The 14579-nt window shown below is 50.8% G+C and overlaps 1 protein-coding gene across 3 annotated transcripts in view; it reads right to left on the reverse strand.

Annotated features, from left to right (window-relative positions):
• LOC125630538 (store-operated calcium entry regulator STIMATE-like) overlaps positions 1 to 513 on the reverse strand; it is a 70084-nt gene extending 69571 nt beyond the window's left edge. For 2 of the 3 annotated variants that reach the window (XM_048836654.2, XM_048836653.2), the window contains exon 1: positions 210 to 513. In XM_048836654.2, the coding sequence (XP_048692611.2) occupies positions 210 to 396 (187 nt within the window). In that variant the 5' untranslated portion in view covers positions 397 to 513. The remainder of the gene's footprint in view (positions 1 to 209) is intronic. The other variant, XM_048836652.2, reaches the window with a different exon arrangement.
• Positions 514 to 14579: the final 14066 nt, after the last annotated feature.

Genomic DNA, 14579 nt, shown 5'->3' on the forward strand with positions numbered 1-14579 from the left:
AAATGGATAAAAACCAAAAAGTTGTAAAAACAGACCTCCCGGTAGCTGCAGAAATGGTACCGAACAGAACACGCGAACGGCGCCCAGCCCAGCTGTGAGCAAAGCCCGGGCGACTAATTGATCCAGGCGTTGGCGGCTTCTCCCCACCCCACGCGGAACAGGTGTAGCCCCGGGGAGAGGTTTGGGGGAAGCGGGGGGCGGGTACTCACACATCAGGGTGCTGAAGGCCACCGTGGCCAGCAGGGCTTGGACGAGCACCCCGAGCCTGCCCAGCAGCGCCCCGCTATCGCAGCCGTGGGGCTGGATTTTCACTGGGGTCCCCAGGAGCCCGGTCTCGGTCACGGCGGCGGGCCGGGCGGGGCCCGGAACGGGCTGCGGGGAGCGGGGGGGAGGCATCCCGGCCGGCTCCGTGCAGCGCCGAGCGCCAGCGCTGCTGCGTCCTGGGAGGGAGGGAGCGGCCCCTGCCCGGGGTCGGATGTAGCTTCCCTGGGGAGGGGGGCGGCAGGGACGGGGCTCAATGGGAGGCGGGCTCCAGTCCGAACACGCCCTGCCCCTTCCCGGCCAGGCTGGGGGTGAGGGGAGAGGGGCTGTTCTGGAGCAGGGGGAAGGATCCGGGTGGGTCATTCTGGGGAACGGGGAGGGCCAGGTTGGGGGGTCATTCTGGGGAAGGAAGGGGGGCCGGTTAGGCGGGAGGGGGACCATTCTGGGGAAGGGGGAGGGCCAGGTTGCAGGGAGGGGGGCCGTTTGGGAGGAGGGGGTCATTCTGGGGAGGGGGGAGGGACAGGTTGCAGGGAGGGGGGCCGGTTGGGAGGAGGGGGTCATTCTGGGGAAGTGGGAGGGCCAGGTTACAGGGAGGGGGCCAGGTTGGGGGGGCCAGGTTGCAGGGAGGGGGGCCAGTTGGGAGGAGGGGGTCATTCTGGGGAAAGGGGAGGGCCAGGTTGCAGGGAGGGGGCCAGGTTGGGGGGACTAGGTTGCAGGGAGGGGGCCAGGTTGCAGGGAGGGGGGCCGGTTAGGAGGAGGGGGTCATTCTGGGGAAGCAGGAGGGCCCAGTTGCAGGGAGAGGGCCTGTTGGGGGGGGGGGGCAGGTTGCAGGGAGGGGGCCTGGTTGGGAGGAGGGGTTCATTCTGGGGAAGGGGGAGGGCCAGCTTGGGGAAGGGGAATCATCTGGGGAAGAGGGAGGTCAGGGCCAGGCTGGGGAAGTTGGTCAGGGAAGGTCATTTTGGGATGCAGGGGAGCTGGTGATGCATAACGGTCCCTCTACCAGGCTGGTGCCTAGTGAAGCAAGAGATCCTTCAAACCTCAGTGATACCCCTGGGTCTCTCTCAGTTTGTCACCTAGAGCCCCTTTGGGTGTGAGCTGCGTCATTTATAAAACCAGGAAAGCTCTTAAACACTAATGAGATAAAATTCCTTTACCTCAAACCACCCACAGCAAAGCTGATTATATGTATTTCGATAAAACAAAGGGATTCTCCGGTCTCATCTACACCATAACCAGCACCGGGGTTGGGATGTGGCTAGGACAAGACAATTCTCTGGCACAGTTAAAATACAGGAGGGGGTAGTGAAGAGGGGGCAGGACCTTGTTGTACCAGGTTCCTGAACTGTGCTATCTCCTGGGGGCCAGAGAGGAAAGGGATTTTGTCCCCACAGGCTCTGTGGCACTCCAGCGGATTTGCACCCCTCAACTGGTGCAAATCAGCCCTAAGCCAAGCAGATCTGGCCCCAGGAAGATCTCCCCTGCGTAGAGGCCATAGAATAGTGGTGGAGTCTGAGCAGCCAGCGTAGGGGGAGAAGCTGGGACTTTCCCATGCCCTGGTAATGAACATTGGAGGCCATTGACAGCTGCCACATATTACAGTCGACTAGTTGGCTCTGATGTGCCCCAGTGTGACTGAACGGGTGCAGAGTGGGATGCAGGGGACACAAATATCAGTGCCTTTGCACCGGCCTAATTTACACTGATCTCTCCTTTAACAACACTTAATGTCGATCCTATCGACCTTTCAGCTGCAGCCAACCCCAGGCTTTCCCAAACCTTAAAAATAGTGATAAAAATCCACTTGTGGTTTAGTTGATTTGGGTTTGGGTTTCTGAGCCTTTAGGATGCACTAAGGTCACGTTAAGCTTGTCCCTAGAGGGCTAGAAACGTGATTTTTTGAAAAAAAAAGCTGATAATTAGCTATTTATTCACCCCGACCCACCTCAGTATACAATCAACAGTATACTAGACTGTCCTGATCTGAGAAATGCAGTGCAAAATAAAAGCCGACCTAAAAAGAATCGAGTGTTAAATGAGGAGGCTGACCCTCCCTTGAGTCACTAAAAGCGGGGTTCTTCTATCAGATTCCATTCTAATATTGGGTCTAACACACCTCAAACTGGGAAATCTAGTTTGTTGGATTTCAATTTCACAATCTAAATGGCACCTTCTCAAATTCATAAAATTGACCCCCCTTCACACTTACAATCTCATATAATCACATGACTCCCGGAGCTGGGGCTTTCAGAAAAACCACAACTATTGCAGTCTCGTGATAAAGTCACAGGAGTTGGCATGGTTCAAAACCAGTGAAAAACAGTTCAGTCCAATCTATACTGCAAGAGTGATTCATGTTTTAACTGTCCTGTTGGAAATATGTCATTAGACTAATGCTAACACCTTAGATTTAAATCTAAGGAGTTAGCATTAGTCTTTACCCCCCCTCCCCCCCATACCAGTTTCTCTTTGCTGAGAGCAGCTCCTGACATTCCTTTGAAGAATTCAGATCTAGGAGCGATGCCACTGACTTCTGCTTGGGGGTCCCATGCGTTCTGGGGAAATTGAAATATGTCATGCTCAAAGAGAAACCAGCTCTTACCCACCAAAGAAGAGACTTCCAGGCCTTGTTTACACTCGAAAGTTTTCCCAGCAAAAGTTCTGCCAGCGTCCTACTGACAGCTATTTCAGCAGAGAGCATTCACATCCGGCTGCTTTTGCATGGACCATGCGTCCTCCCAGCATTAGCTTGCCTCAGCCAAAGACATGTGGCACTGTAAGAGGCATCCCAGGGTCCTCTCCCTATCATCTGATGCACTGCCTCCTGGGAAATGTTTGCAATGTATTGTGGGGCTGCCGCCGTGTGTTACAGGACACCGCTGTCAGGGACCTGTGAGAGTTTGGGGTCAAATGCCCACAAATCCCTCTGTTCCATCCCATAATCTACTCTTTTTCATGCCATTTTTCAATCTCCCCATCCAAACGTTAGCAATTATTTAGTATTTGTATTACCATAGCTGAACGAGGAGCACCAGTCATGGACCAGGCCCCCAGTGTGCTAGGCATGGTACAAACACAGGACAAAAAAAAAACAGTCCCTGACCCGAAAGAGCTGACAATCTAAGCAAAAGACAAGACAATAGATGGGCAGACAGACAGGGGAGTACATGGAAACTATAGGTCAGTACTGGGCAGCAGCAGTGGTCTCAGCCCACGAGCTGCATTGCCACGGTGACAGGTCACCAGACGTCTCTTGCCTGTTTTAAGGACAGAGCAAGTCACTCTCTTGTATCTGTGGAAGACCAGCACCCACCGGACATCCAGCGATGCAGAGGAGGAGGACGTGAACGAAGCTGACCCGAGCAACTGCCCACGGTGAAGCAGTGGTTTGGGGCCTGTATGAGCATTGGGTAGTGGAACCGGATCATGACGCACACCTGGGATGCTCAGCAGCGGCTCCACGACTTCTGGATGCAGAAGGCCACATTCCTGGAGTCGTGCACCAGCCCCGTCGCCCACAGACCCCAAGAGGAGTTCATGCAACGGCTGGGAGAGGGAGCTGCGGGCCGCGTCATGCCACAAGGGGGAGCCCTGAGATGGCCCTTTCATATGGGGCCGGCTACAGGACTTCGGGCACTCAGCAAGCTGGTTTCCCTGTGCCAGCAAAAGCTGAGGGTTTTGTTGGCAGGAATCCAAACGGAGTGTGGATGCACGCACCGCAGTGCTGACGGAAGGGAAATTTTGCTTGTAAAACTTTCTTGTGTGGACCAGATGGGCTGCTGTCTTTTTCTGTACAGAAGGCAGCTTATGTCCCAGTGAGGAGTCCTTCAAAGGCAGAAATCCCCCAACCAAAAACACTGGTTTCTCTGGGGACAGAAAGCTGTAGGCCCCGCAGGGTCTTTGAGCCTCAAGGCTTTTCATTAGGCTAGGAGGTGTGGCCTAGGGGTTAGAGCCCATGACAGAGACAGGATTCCTTTTTGCTTTCAGTTTCCTTGCCTGTTTGTTTCATTTAAATGTCCGTGCTTTGTAATGTCAGCTGCACCGTCCTCTCCATCACTCAAGTCGTGATCTGGGGTTATGTTTCACTCCTCCCTTTCCTTTGCCCAACACTTCCAGGCTATCCATCGCAACATATATCAGGTCTCTACATTTCTTTCCATCCCCCCCTGCAGTACTCTCATTCAGACCTTTCCTGACCCAGTCACTGCAGCAGCCTTCTGTTTGGCTGCCCTGCCCATGCAAAAACCAGCAACTAAGATCTTCTTCCTTGCTCATCATTTTGATCATAATAATAAATAATAATAAATAATTATGCTCGTAGTATACAGTGGCTTTTCATGAGGGGATCTGACAGCACTTTACAAAGGAAGTCCTTGTCATCACCCCCATTTTACAGGTGAAGAAACTGAGGCACAGAGAGGGGAAGTGACTTGCTCAATGTCACCCAGCAGGCCAGAGGCAGAGCTGGAAATAAAACCCAGGTCTCCTGAGTCACACGCTAGTGTTCTAGCCACTACACCACACTCTCCCTATGTTGCCACTGCTTTGAATTTCTCTGCTGCCTCCCCTTCCCTAGGGTTAAGCTGTCCTGCAGTGGCCTGAGAGCATGGGCAGGCTGTTAAGAACCAGGGTACAAACTCCAAATTGGTTGTGAATTCTAGACTGAGATTTCACCAACTAATTATCAAGTGTAATGTAAACACAGAGTGCGCTCTGGGATATTTTAATCTGTCTTGCCACCCAGGGAAGCCTATCTTTGTGATAGATAGTCCCTTACTCCAAGTATCACAACAATATTCAATTCATAGACAATTCTTTCATAGAATATCAGGGTTGGAAGGGACCTCAGGAGATCATCTAGTCCAACCCCCTGCTCAAAGCAGGACCAATCCCCAGTTTTTGCCCCAGATCCCTGAATGGCCCCCTCAAGGATTGAACTCACAACCCTGGGTTTAGGAGGCCAATGCTCAAACCACTGAGCTTTCAATTGCACTTTAGATCTCACACCAAAGACAATGTTTGTAGCCAATCCTATAATAAACGATCTAAAGATTTATTATATAGGAAAAGGAAACAATTTATTTACAACGTTAAAGCAGGTAAACATATACACCCCAATGAGTTCCAATCTTAAATTTCAAAAAGTAATAGAAGCTTCTATGATAAGCAAGCTCTGTATGTCCTTTAGGGCTAACCCAGCCTAAGCACTGGGGATCTTTAGCTTATGCCTAGTAATCCCAGCTCCCCAGAGTTCAAGCAGCATAAAGATACACTTCCTGCTTATTAGAGGCTTTTTATTTCTTTCCTCATTTCTGCTTTGAGATGCAAACTCAGCAGATGGGAGGGATTCACTTGCAAGACTCATCTTCATGTTGCACTCTAGTCTGTCTGGTGTCGATGGGCCTTCCTTGTCAGGCAGGACGTAACATCTTCTGTTGGAGACCAGCATTTCACACCACTCAGTGTCTCTCTCCTGTCTGGTGATTTACGCAGTTACAGAGGCTTACAATGCAAACACTCAATATTGCCTTACGATATGGCATACAGAGGCCATAAGTGAGATTAATGGAGGCAGCAACTCACAAGCATACAATCAAGTCTAAACACATTCTTAGAATTCGACCTAGTTTAACAATACTAACACCCAGGCGAGCCAGACTGATTTCAGCTTCATATTTGTCAATATTTCATTGAGGCCTGGGGATGTTGGCCTGACTTGGCACCTGACCCGCCGGCGTCACACAAGCTTCCTGTCTTTGCCTTCAAACCTCTACCCCTTTCAGTTATCCACCCTTGTCTAGCCTGGCATTATGCCCCTTTCCACTTCAGTCATGCCTGCCTCATGCACCTTTAACCCACACACCTGCTGGATGTGGTGCTCTGTCCCATCTAGTGGCACCGAGACCACTTAGTGATTAATGAGTCTGCTACAGCCTTAGCTAAGAGGCACGTGGCTTTTAGCTCATGCAGTTGAGAACCATGCACTAAGCTCCACAGGCCGCAGGTTCAATCCCGCCCGACGACAACAAGTGTCTGTCAGTGTTACACACCCATTTGTCACTTTCTCACACGATCTTCTTGCTGCCCTCTTTGCACAGAATGCTTTCTGCAGCCAGAGATGACCCATGCCTGCTGATGGGGGCGGGGGCACAACCCTGGAATAGCTCGATCAGACCCCCCTCCCAGAAAGCAGCAGCCCCTCCCTGTAGCTCCCAGCTGTTCCTCCTGCCTCTGCCTCTCCCTGCCTGGTGCAGTTCGCTGGCTCAGCTGCCCCACAGGAGGGGTCCTGGCTGCACGATGTGACTGAGCAATCGGGAGGGCTGTGACCCCAAATGCCCCCCACTCGTCACCTCTTACCGCAACACACCAACAAGGTCTCTTCCCTTTCTGCATTTAGGTCCTACTTGGAGATTCAGGTCTGCTCTGATGCCTAGGGAGGATTCAGCTGATAAATAACGAACAGTAAAAAAGGATTTTTTAAAAAAGTTGACCTCAATTGCCAAGATGTGGCCAAGCTCCACCTTGAGCACTTGACTTACATGTTGTCCCCTTTCCTTCTAACTTCTGTCTGTCTATCTGTCTTTACAGTGGGAGCCCTGAAGCAAGGATGGTGGCTTTTTAGTTTGAAAAACATTGAGCACATTGTGGGTGTTTCCGAAAAGCAAATAATAAATGATCTCTAGCTAGGGTTGCTAACTTTCTAATCGCACAAAACCGAACACCCTTGCCCAGCCTCCTGCCTCTTCCCCGAGGCCCCGTCCCTGCCCCACTCCTTCCCTGAGGCCCTGCCCCAAGGCCCCTTCTCCAAGGCCCCGCCCCATCCCCCCTCCCTCCGTGGCTCGCTTTCCCTCACCCTCGCTCACTTGCTCATTTTCACTGGGCTGGGGCAGGGGATTGAGGTACGGGAAGGGGTGAGGGTTCCAGCTGGGTCTGTGGGCTCTGGGGTGGGCCCATGGATGAGGGGCTTGGGGTGCAGGAAGGGGCTCCGGGCTGGGGAATGGGGCTGAGGAATTTGGAGTGTGAGCCAGGGTTCCGGGCTGAAGCAGGAGGTTGGGATGTGGGACGGGGTACAGGCTCTAGGAGGGAGTTTGGGTGTGGGAGGGGGCTTAGAGCTGGGGCAGGAAGCAGGGGCACTGAAGGGGGTTCAGGGTGCAGGCTCCAGGCAGTGCTGACATCAGACAGATCCAGGGAAGTGACTGGCGTGTCCCTTTGGCTCCTAAGTGTAGGCACGGCCAGGAGGCTCTGCGCACTGCCCCACCTGCAGGTGCTGCCCCCGTAGCTCCCATTGGCCATGGTTACTGACCAATGGGAACTGTGGAGCTGGCACTCGGAGCAGGGGCAGCGCACAGAGCCCCCATGGCTGCCCCTACACCTAGGAGCTGGAGGGACATGCCAGCTGCTTCCTGGGAGGTGTGCAGAGCCGGGTAAGGAGCCTGCCAGCTCCGCACCAACCGGACTTTTAATGGCCCAGTCAGCAGTGATGACCGGAGCCACCAGGTCAAAAACCGGACACCTGGCAACCCTATCTCCAGCTCACACCTTGCTGAAGAGAATGGGATCAAGGAGGAATGAGTGCCAGTTTATCTGGACAAACTGGCCCACAGTAGGTCTGTCTACATAGTGAGGGCAGCATCTCTTGCAGCAGACAAAGGGAGAGATGTAAACGTGACCAGCAAAAGTGGGAAAAATGGGTTTGTTCGTAGTGGAAGTCTGATCTGCCCTGGAAGATGTTACGGGGTGTCTATACTAGGCCACAGATTTTCTACTGTTTTCATCACTGGTTCAGTTCTGTTGTTGATATCCGTCCTGGGAGTGCTCAGGTATTGGGATTTGCAGCACCTAGGGTCCTTAGCCAAGATCAGGGCCCTATTGTGCTATGAGCCAGACATACACATAGTAACAGACCATCCCTTCCCAAGGGATTGCACAGTCCAAGGCCCCTGTCAGGAATCAGGACCTGCTGCCGAACCTGGGACCAGCTAGTTGACCTACAGTTGAACACTCTGACTGACCAGAACCCCTGGATTGGCAGAGAGGCATCACCAGACCTGATCTTAAGCCCAGCAGCAGGGCCAAGCTAGTGGCGGCTCAGTGCTCAGCTGCAGTCATGCCTGTTCCCATCCGCATTCCCCTGCTTGGTTCTTGACCCCAACTCTGACGCCTACCCTCGGTCTGGGCCAGTCGGCCTGTCCTTCTAGCGCTCTGGTCCCTGACAGATCCTGTAGACATGTATGCCTATATTTTCAGTCCCTGCTAACTTCATTTAGAGTTAGGACTGTTCCACACTTCTGAAAAATCAGGCCACTTATTTAATTGCCTGAATATGGAATTTTAGGCACCCATGATTGAAAGTAATTTTCTGTGCCTCACTTTCCCCATCTGGAAAATGGGGATAATGACACACGCCCGCTTTTCCCAAGCGGTTGGAGATCTCCTCTGGAAGCAGCACAGGAGCATGAGGGCCATAGTTTGTCAGTCCCCTGGTAAAGTACGTGAGGTGATTGGGGATATAAGATCACAACCCTGGGCAAAAGGTTCAAGATTGTCAAGGATGGAAGCCTAACGGTAGACTCCAAAATTCATATTTATTCTTCTACTTGGTGTTTCCAAAGGACAGAGCACTCAAGAGCTCCTGTGGACCTGGCATTGTTTACACACTTTTGGTGACCGAGAAGACAGTGAGTGAGAAAACCAGTTGTTCATTTGGGGCCTAATTTCCCATTCACTTCCACTGAAGCAGGATTGGGTCCTGTAACCATGGTTTGGAAATATTTACACCTAAAAAGTGCGGTGTAATTTGAGTGACATCCCTCATTTGCCTACATGCTGTAACCTCATGTTCCATGCAATGGATTGTATGTCTGCGCATCCAACTGCCACTGAATATACACAGTGGACCCAATTCTGCATCCTCACTCGCACACCCAGCTAGAATTGTATCTGAGTAGCAGCAGTAGAAAGAATAATGCTTAGTACTACAATTGGGCCAAAGGTTTAAGCTTGCCCTGATCTGATCTGAAACAACAGCAGTGGTGGCTGGAGACATCCGTGCAAAATAAGGGTGTGGCATTGTGATAGATAGAGCATTGTGTTCTCAATGATCCTGTCACATTATGTATTTTGCTGTTCTGGCCCCATGTTAGTTTTCTTCCGTTAGTTTTCTGCATTTAGCTTTCACTACAAAGGGCTTCCCATATTCTTAGAAGATCATAAGATAATAGCAAGCAATTTCAAAAGCAGCCTCCTTTGTAAATCAGTCTTAGAGCGCTTGGAAAGTTGGGGATTCACCGGGGCCACGGGTGGTTAATGACAACTTGCTTGCCTCTTTTCACACACCTGATTGCACTCATATCTGATACCCGCTTGTTCTTCCTGACGACATCTCGTGCCTTCGTTCAGCCCAGCCATCTGAGTTACCCTCTCGCTCTCTCAGATTTCAAAACAATCTCATCGAAGCCCAGGTTTTACAGGATTTCCTCAGTTCAAGGCATGTAATTCTGAGAATTTTTTGGCTCTGTGTCAGACAGGATATTAGTAGCCTCACCAGGGGCTTTAAAGTGTTGACATTCACCACCCCTAGCACGGAAGCCAAGAGAGCACCCTTAGTGAAGCAAATGGTTTTATGTAACTGACTAACATTCTCCTGTTTTCATCCATTTAAAAGCCCCCAGTACTTATTATTTATTATCTATTAGCAGTATTATGGTAGTGCCCAGTCGTGGGCCAGGACACCGTTGTGCTAGGTGCTGTACAAACACAGAACAAAAAGACAGACCTTGCCCTGAGGATCTTAGGCCCAGCTTTACTGAAAGCAATAGAAGTTAGGAGCCTAAATACCTTTGTGGACCGGAGCCTTAGTGCCTAACAAAACCCAGTGTACTCGGCAGTGGCAATCAGAGGTTACCGTAAATAAGAAAATAAAATGCTTTCCTAGTGAAAGACATTGTATGTGACTCTTTTAAAAAGGGCCAGATTCTCAGACGGTGTAAACTGGCATGATTCTACAGATTTCAATGGAGTGATTCTGATTTACACTAGCTTAGGATCTGGCCCGAAGTCTATTGCCAAAAACAAGTGGGGAACTAAATGGCTATTTTACTCACTGAGATCTGAGCTTCTGAATTACCACAGTTGATATCACTAGATAAGGTGGGCCTCAACTTGCAAAATTTGGATCTAGACCAGGCAATAGAAAAATCAAATCTGAATCATGTGGCTTGAGTCTGGCACAAAATAACGCTCAATCCTTTTGCCCTTTCCCTATAAAATGTTATTGTGCTGGAACACAACTGTGAAGAGTCGAGCTGACTAATATGATGCTGACCCTGACTTTGCAGCAAGTCATGGTCAGCTTTGTGTTAGCCAGGCGTGGTTAAACCATGCTTGGAGGGTTAGACCTACCTGCCACGATGTTGAACATGACATTGTCCTGATTCAACTGATCATCATTGCATTAGCTAACTTGACTCTGCGTTCACAGTCACAATAGAATTTTGTGAGGGACATGGGCCCTCAGACCCCACAGTAAGTGTAGACCCCAAAGAAAGAGCCAGCAGCCCCTCCCCAAAAAGAGTCCTAAAGAGACCAAGCAAGGCACCAACCATGAAGAAGACCAGATCCTTTCTTCTAGCACAGTGGGGCTGCTCTGAAACCAGCATTATTATTATTGTATTATTGTAATGCATTGGAGCCCCAGTCACGGATCAGGCCCCCCTGGTGCTACAGGCTGTACAAACGCAGAACAAAAAGATGTTCCCTTACAGTCAAAGTATAAGACAAGAGACAACAGGTGGATATAAACAGGGTGACAGGGGAGTACAAGGAAACAAGGAGACAATATTGGACAACATGATAGGCAGCGTTCTCAGCACACCAGTGGCTGAATCATTGTCAATTTCTTTGCAGAGAGACAAGATGGGTGAGCCCATCTTTGGACCAACTTCTGTTGGTGAGAGAGACAAGCTTTCAAGCTCTTCTTCAGGTCTGGGAAACTAACTCCCCCACTTCCTTCCCCCCCCCAAGACTGGAGGGGTGTTAACGGGCCACTTCACCGTGAATGGCCCCTTGAAATGTGGGTTAACTACTTGTGTTAAACAATCTATTCCAATCTTGTATTTAGCTGTGACACGTCGAGGGCGTGTCTTCGTGTATAGCACCAGGCAGCTGCCTCGCTGTAATGCTTTAGTGAAGACATTTAGTGAAGAGTTTCTCCCGTCGGCGTATTCCATCTCCCTCAGAGCTCTCCCATTGACATAGCATGGTCTACACAGGGGGCTAGATAGGTATAACTATGTCGCTCGGGGGGGTGTTTTTGCTCAGGGTTTAGCTGATCGCCATATTTGGGATCGGGAAGGAATTTTCCTCCAGGGCAGATTGGAAGAGGCCCTGGAGGTTTTTCACCTTCCTCTGTAGCATGGAGCACGGGTCACTTGCTGGAGGATTCTCTGCTCCTTGAAGTCTTTAAACTACGATTTGAGGACTTCAATAGCACAGATATAGGTGTGAGGTTTTTTTTGTAGGAGTGGTGGGTGAAATTCTGTGGCCTGCGTTGTGCAGGAGGTCAGACTAGATGATCATAATGGTCCCTTCTGACCTAAATATCTATGAATCTATGAACATAGTTATGCCGATATAGGTCTGTAGCATAGACCTGGCCTGAGTTATTAAATGATGCAAATGGGCTAGATTGACAGCCACCTGGCTAGCTGGATCACTAGATTAGTAGATACATTAGCTAGTAACTGCTTGGAGGTTTTCTGAAGAGCCGTTGTCAGTAGCAGGAATGAAAAGGCTATCCAGGAATTACATCCAGTTTTATAAACACAGTAAATCCTTTTCGCTTGAGGAAAGCAGTCAGCAAGCAGACTCCTTTGCACAGAGCAGGAGCAGCATTACACAGCATATGCTTTCCTCCAGACAAGACCGTTTCCCTTGGGAAAAACCATTCCCTTGTGAATGAGCACACTAGTGCCATGAACAGATTGCACCATGGACAGGAACCAAATTATATGCCTAGCACCCAGCCCAAGTAGCCAGTCCAGGTGCACTGCCTAGACAACTTGAGCCAAATGGCTAAGGAACTGGCCCTCTCTCTTTTAATATTATTCCAACCTGTGCAACAGTTCTTCCCATGGCTTTTATGGGCTGATCCTGCATATCCTTACTCGTGAGTATTCCTAAAAACAGAAATTCTGCAAAATTCTGCCAAGAAACTCCACCTATTCCTATTCCAGTGAGAGATGACAGTAAAATCATGGTTTTCCTTAATTGCATAGGTCAGAAAAGAAAGCTTACATTCATGTGACAATTGTATAATTTTGCATTCATATTGTGATCACAATCACTAGACGTGACGCGTAAAGCTGTCAGAAAGTTGTGATTCTTTTGGTTCAAAATTTATGGCCACAGCTTGATAAAGCTGTGGTTTTGGTGCAATCAGTTCGAAATGGCGCACAGGATCACAGCCCCGCTCAGATCTGGTCTGGCCACCCCTCCATCCTTACGGGCCGGTGCAGGTGTGTGTAGAAGTGCACTCCAGGCAGAGTTGTGATGGGGTTGCAGGGCAGCGGGACCTTCAGGACAGAGGTGTGGGGGCCCTGAAGGGCAAAGGTGTGTGGAGGTCCTGGGGGGGGGGTATGCAGCTGCGGGAGTGCAGGACCTAAACTCTTCTTTTGTAACTGACAAGTTTACAGCAGGGTCTTTACCCTCCAACAGAGGCTAGATTATTCCCCCCTGCACACACACACGTTCCTGCAATCCCTAGGGCAGTGGGGTGGGAGGTCTCTGAGCCCCTGTGACCTAGAGCTGGCCCCTTGTCATGTGGTATACGCATCCCATCCTCCTTTGGGGCAGGGCAGGGTTGTGTTACCACCGTGGTTACAGTCTACCAGATTGTCCTTAGGCTGAAAGCGGCATGGCCCAGAGGCCGGAGTCAATACAGCAGCTCTTGGAGTCAGGGCAGGGCAGCCTAATGGCCAGAGTCAATACTGAAGCCCTTGTGTTCAGGGGGTCGTGGCCTAGCGGCCAGAGTCAATACAACAATCCTCAGACACAGGGCAGTGAGAACTAGCAGCCAGTACCCAAGGGGCCACCACAAGGGGGAGTGGTGGCCCAGGTAGGGGGGCCTAGCTCCACCCGACCCCACCGGGCCCTGACCCAGGGCCCTAACAGTGGTGGAGTGGTCTGCCACTGGGTCAGCGGGGAATCCCACCGAAACACGCTGCCCTCACACGGGTGGGAGGTATCACTCGCTCACCCTCCCTGTGTCACTTCCTACGGCGCTTCCTGAAGCTGCAGTCCATGGGACATCAGGGTCTCCAGGCTCCTCAGCGCGAGTAATTCCCTGGGGCTCCTACTCTCAGGATCTCCGGCTCCTGCAGACAAGGGCTGTGGCATCTCTTCAGCTGGAGTCATTTCCAAAGATCCTTCCTCTCTGGCAGTCAGCCTAGAATGAGCTGGGCGGCTCTCTTTTATACTAGGGCAGCAGTTGGAGCATGCCCAGCACAGACAGAGGGGCGGGGCTTCTGCTGCCCATAGCGTGAGGTTAACCTTCTCCTGCCCAATGTGGGGTATACACACCTTGCCACACCCCCACTCAGACCTCTGGAGGCCCTGTGCGAGCTGGCATTGCCAGGACTCCGCCGTCCCAGCCCTGTGCCCTGCAGGAGGCATAAGGCCCCACCTCCACCTGGCCACACTCACTGGGGCCTCCCTGAGCCCGTCCTCCAATGCAGCTGGGCAGCCGCGGAAGGCAAAGTCCTCAAGGAACATGCAGGAACCTCTGTTTCTGGGTGGGCCTGGCCTGCGCCCTCTGGTGGAGGCGGAACTGCACCTGGCCAAAGCTAGTGGAGCGAGTGGGAGGAGCGCCCTGGAGACCCCAGCCCTGGCATACCCTGGTCCCCAGCCCCATTCTCCTCCTGGTCTGCCTGGTCCCAGATCTCTACCATGCTATGGAGTCGTACTAAGGAAACAATCGCAGTACATCTGCAGACTGCAATGATTACATTATAGTGTGGGTGAAACAGAATATTTGCTTTTTTTATAGGACATTATTGTAATTTTTTTTTCTCCAGGAGAAATTGCCTGTGGAAATAAGCTCCCCTTGACAAAACTTCTTTTAAGTGACACCTGAAATGGATTCCATTCAATATGCCCCTAGCAATAAAGCCGGCTGATGAAAAGAGTAAAACGATCGTTATTCTTGATAATTACGGTTTTGTTTTTTTACAAAGGATGACGTATTTAACATTCATTTTTGGTTTATATTAATATGGCAACACAATTGTCTTTCATCCAAGGCTTTCTAGTTTAATATGCATGAA

This window comes from Caretta caretta, chromosome 1 (assembly GCF_965140235.1).
Source record: "Caretta caretta isolate rCarCar2 chromosome 1, rCarCar1.hap1, whole genome shotgun sequence".
NCBI classification, from domain to species: domain Eukaryota; kingdom Metazoa; phylum Chordata; order Testudines; family Cheloniidae; genus Caretta; species Caretta caretta.